Source organism: Myxocyprinus asiaticus, chromosome 28, assembly GCF_019703515.2.
Source record: "Myxocyprinus asiaticus isolate MX2 ecotype Aquarium Trade chromosome 28, UBuf_Myxa_2, whole genome shotgun sequence".
Classification (NCBI taxonomy): Eukaryota; Metazoa; Chordata; class Actinopteri; order Cypriniformes; family Catostomidae; genus Myxocyprinus; species Myxocyprinus asiaticus.
In genome coordinates, this window is record NC_059371.1 from 4,603,822 (window position 1) to 4,609,274 (window position 5,453).

Below are 5,453 nucleotides of genomic sequence, written 5' to 3' on the forward strand. Positions count from 1 at the left end.
TCAACATATTCGTGCTACCTGTCAAATTAGTTTGAAATGTGAACTTGTTGGTTGTAATAGGCGGCTGAAGGGTTAATTGTCCTGTTCCCACAGTCTGTGCTTTGAGCTGCAAGGTCAAAGATCTCATTTTACCGACCTCGCGCGTGCACGCTGCATTTCTGCTCGAGTCAGCACGCGAGGCGCTGCAAATTCTGCAGGTCGAGGCACAACTGAATGCCTAAACACATAGAGAAAGAGAGAGAGAGAGCCTTATGAGAGTCTTCTGCTTTTATGCATTTTCTGAAAAATGCATAAAGAAATAAAATGAGATAAACGCGTAAAACCGCTCTTTTGGGCAGCGCTCCAAGCTATCTTTAAGGCCTACATTTAAAATATGCGCTACTAAACGAGATATAAAATACATTTGAATTAGATCATGCTAACTGGACTGTTATCTTTCCTTATCAATATACATTTACATAAAACGTCAAACAAGTCTTAAAATAATAATGATTTTATACTTGGAGCGCTGCCCATCTGCCTCATTTGAGCGCAAAGTTCACCTCACAACAACAGCGAGATAAAGTCTGCACTTCAAGGCCTGCTCAAATATATTAGCCTATACACCCGTCAAAATGTACATTTTTAAATAAGGTTGATTGATAACAGGATACCATTGATGCATGATCTAAATCAATGCGGCATGTTGTAAGCCCTTAAAGTTGCATAACTTGGACAGACACAGGAACTGACACATTAAATGACTGGCTGCCAAATCAATGTCATTTCACTGACTTTAATAAGCAAAATAGGAAACAATTTCTTCCAAAAACAGCATAAACGAAACAGAAACCAGCCTGAATGAAACAGTCCGAATGGAACTCTTTTTTTTTTTTTTGTTTGTTTTTTTTTTTTGTTCACTTATATAAACAGTTTTGAAAATTGATCCCCACATAATACGTGAAAGTAATAAACAAACAAAACAACAACCCGCTGCTGCAATTTACATTTGATTTCAACACAGTTGAATCAGTAATAAACCAAAAAAAAAAAAAAAAAGATTGTTAAATGCATGACTTTTTAACAATATTTCTTAGATGCAAGCACCATGCTTATTCAATGTGATCGGACAGTTTGTTAATTTAATCATTAAAATAAAAACTATGCATCTGGCCAGCAGAACCAGAATCTAGACATAATAATAAAACAAACAAAAAACAAAACAAAAACAAAACAATAACATGAGACATCATTTTCATTTTGAGATTATATGCAGAACCTGAATCCCTTATTTTTTTACTGACCGGCAGAAAAAAAAAATAAAGGAAAACATTTAACATTGAATCATTGAAACTCTCCACTGAAATGCATGCGCAGTTTTCATGTTAGCCAATAATACACAACCCCCTGATTTAGGAAGCCTTCACCCTCGAGCTGGACTGATTAGTAACTATACTTTAAAATGTTAAGGTTTATAAAACTGGCTGGCAGCTCATGTCACTAAAAAAAAAAAAGAAAAAAAAAAGAAAAACAATTGATGAAAGTGTGCCCATTCGTTAAATTTAAATCCATCAAAAGTGAAACGACACGCCCTAAAGGCCCAAGTATTGCTTATATTATTGAATAGCAATAGATAATGCACCAGCCTAAATCAACAAAACTGGGTTTCATGATACAACCAGATTTGAGCAACGTGTGCTTTAAATTCGCCTGCATCTGTGTCATTTGTGTCCCTTAGGCGGTTTCTGCAACAAAAAAAAGAAAAAAAAAAAGAAAAAAAAAAACCTTTAACTCCATATGACAACTGCAAATACCAAAATCATTACCCAAAAGTGCGCTTTACAAAGTTAAAATGCAACTACAAAAATGTCCATGGAAATCCATTCCCAAAATGAGAAACAAATCATAATAGTTGGAAAACAATCAGCTCTTCGATGTCGGTTTTATGGGTTTGCTGTTGCATCTATTTACAAGCCCAAATGAACCCATTTAATGAGCGACTGGAGAGCCAGTTTCATCTCCCCAAAAAGAGCTAAAGATCAAAAACATGCTCTTTTATGATACATAAGAAAGAAAGAAAGAAAGAAAGAAAGAAAGAAAGAAAGAAAGAAAGAAAGAGCAGAGTATAAAATAGAACTGATTACCATACATGTCCAGCATGCAGGATTAATATCTTAATGCAGATTTATGTGTCTGTTTTTGTCGTTTTTCTTTTTCTTTTAATATATATATATATCTATATATAACCAAGCAGGCAATAAACCAATAAGATGTTGCATAACGTTCCCCCTGTCGAGTTAATACAGGAGAAATAGAAGGTTTTGCATATTGTGGTGCTCTCAACTCTTGACTATTTTGGCCAAGTGGAAAAAGTCCAAAGTTCCTCTCTCAGCTCAGCCCAAACATAGTTCTTTTTTTCCCCTCCCCTTTTTCCTGAACAACCGAGAACAAATAAAATGGAAAGAAGGCTCTGATCTGAAGTTACCCTAAATATAAAACCCAGTTCTTGGCTTTCTCTTTTGTTCCTAAAAGTACTACGACCAACTAATCTACAGTTTCCCCCAAAGAAAACATTCTAACATGTTCATCGTATTTCAGTTGCCAGGTTCGGTGGCCACGATTACATATGAATTTATTATTTCTTGTGGATTATTCTTCTAATGTAAATACATCTGTTGTTGTTATTAGAATGATCGTAGCAAGTCATGTGGACTGCTCGGATGTCTCTCAGGCATAAGAACGGCACTCACATGAAGAACTCTGGGGAGGACGGGTTGTCGCTGGTGGATCCCGCCTCGCGGAACCCGTTCGCTCCGGTCAGTTTCTCGCACTTGAGTTTGTAGGCGTCTCTCTCTCGGGCCAGCCGATTAATCTCTTGCTTGAGCTGCTCCACCTGATTGATGAGCTGCGTCTTCTCGTTCTCCAGCACGTGCTTCTGCTGCACGCGCTTGTAGCGGCAGGACTGCGCGTAGCCCCGGTTCTTCAGGGTCCGGCGCTTCTGCTTCAGACGGATCACCTCGTCCTTAGTGAAGCCTCGCAGGTGTCGGTTGAGCTCCCGTACCGACATGGACACCAGCTGGTCGTCGGAGAAGCGGTCCTCCACGTTCAGGCCAGCCCCCACGCCGTGGTGACCCTGCTGGCCCATGTGGTGATGGTGATGATGACGGTGGTGGAGCTGCTGGTGGGACCCAGGGGAGGTAGGAGAAGGGCTGTCGGGGTCCTGGACGTGATGATGATGGTGCGGGTGGTGGCCATGAGCGCTGGGGTGACCCTGCAGCTCGTCCGGGTGATGAGGGATCCCGCCGTATTGGTGGTGGTGGTGCTGCTGCGGGTGGCCGTGGTGGTGATGCGCTCCCCTGTAGCCATCGAACCCTCCCGCCTGCAGCTGCTGCTGAACGTGAGGCGGTGGGGGGTGCCCGTGGGCCGTGGCCCCGATCAGCGCCTCCACCGCGTCCTCGGGCGTCAGGCTTAATGTCTGAGGGTCGATCTGCTGTGGGTACGCACCGCTGGGCATCCAATACAGCTCTTCCAGGTGGTTCTTCTGTTCCGTGGGGCTAAAGCTCGGGGAGGACGGGACTGAGCTGCACGGAGTGCTGATCGGGGTGGAGGATACGGAGCCCTGCGGCTGGAGGCGATTGCACTGCCGTATGTTGGAGCGATCGAGCCCCGCCATAGCCTCTTTCTTCACCTCGAATTTCATTAAATCAAAGTCATTGACATATTCCAACGCCAGCGGGCTGGTGGGCAGCTCGGGCCCCATGGCGAGATCGGTGCTCATCGTGTCCCTGTTCTTCAGCAAAGTGTTTACCAGCGTCGCAAAAACCGACTTTTGCTGTTCTTCCCCCTCTGTGCGCATGCAATGTTCTCAACGAGTGTCCAAACGCGACGCACTGGAGCCCTGGGGCATCGAAGTGTTAAAACAACAAACAACGAAAAGAAAAGAAAAACTTTCTGGACTAATGCACAGCGAACGACATTTGCTTCATAAGGGCATGCAGACCTCGAGAGCTGCAGTCGTCTTCGGACTCAACTCAAGACTGGAGAAAGTCAAGTCTCAGTGCGCAAGTGCGCGTCCTCTCGCCAGACTTAAAAACATAAATACAAGAAACAGACGAGTACCGGTGGAGGGCTCCTGTCCCGGATACTCCAAAATACTGTATGTCCTTAAGCCAGTAAAGCTGCGTTGAAGTGGATGGGTGCTGTGTTTTTGTTGTTGTTGTTGTTGTTGTTTTTTTTTTTTTTTTTTTTTTTTTCTACCTCTGCACCGCAGAGAGTTCGACCAGCACTCACTCCTGAGTATTCAGACTGTAGCGGGACACCAGACTGCTCGCTGCTGTTATAGCCTACACGAATGCGACGTCACATGGGGCTGGCGTCCAATCAGATCTGTAAAATTAGCATAATGAGCTGTGTGTGCTTGTAGTCAGCTGGCGGAATGAAGAAAGGGAGAGTGGTTGCGCTAACAGCCAGAGAAAAGTCATTTCGTTGTATTGACTGATTAGGTGTGTGCGTCGAACGAGGAACCATGCATTATGTGCTTTAAATAATCAATATTAAATGATCCGTCTCAAAATGGCATATATAAAAACATCATATTCTTTTGGAAAGTGTTGGTCCGTTTACGCCTTTGTATCCAGATGCTTTTCCAAGATTTGATTTATTTATTTTATTATTAATTTTTTTCTGGAAAAGCAATAAACCATAAATGTATAGGCTATATTGCGTTTCTGGATATTCATGACATTCTAAAATAAATAATAATAATAATAATAATAATAATAATTTAAAAAACACCCGAAAATACGTATTATTCTATTTTAGTTGAGATATGTAACGCACCAGGCTTTGCTTTTAATTAACCCACATTTACGCAATAATTCAACAATTAAACACGACTGTGATTTACTAGTTCCAGGTCTTATCTACTAAATAAATAAATAAATAAATAAATAAATAATAATAATAATAATAATAATAATAATAATAATAATAGTCAACTAAATAAGCATGCAAGTTTTTGGTGAGATTTACAAGGAAGACAACATCGTTACAATAGGTTTTTATATTAATGATAAAGCCAAGATAGTGTTCCATATGTTAAATTATACACAATCATATTACATTTCATCATATATGGAGCTATTCAAGTCCGTTATTATTACTATTATTATTATTATTATTATTGCTATAGTTCAAGACCCATCAGATGTAGCCTATGATTTTGGTGCGTTGTTGTGTTATTTATTTATCTTTTATTTTTATTTTTTTAACACGATAGGCTGGGGTAAAAAGGCTGGTATTTCTTGATAAATTCGTAGCGAGGTCTCATTGGAGTCATGAAAACTCACCCAACGCTGCCCTCATGTGGCACATCGGATCACTTCCCCATTCACATGCCGCGCGTTTCTGCTGCATTTTATTGAGTTAGTCTGTAATAGAATTGGTCTTCATAAGAACAAATTATGAGAATAAAT

General features: G+C 40.9%; 1 protein-coding gene across 1 annotated transcript; it reads right to left on the reverse strand.

Moving 5' to 3' along the window:
• Window positions 1-755: 755 nt before the first annotated feature.
• On the reverse strand, window positions 756-4,328 carry LOC127418932 (transcription factor MafB). Its single transcript, XM_051659863.1, has one exon. The coding sequence runs from the start codon at window positions 3,833-3,835 to the stop codon at window positions 2,726-2,728; it is 1,110 nt and encodes a 369-aa protein (XP_051515823.1). The 5' UTR covers window positions 3,836-4,328; the 3' UTR covers window positions 756-2,725.
• Between the last annotated feature and the right edge of the window lie 1,125 nt (window positions 4,329-5,453).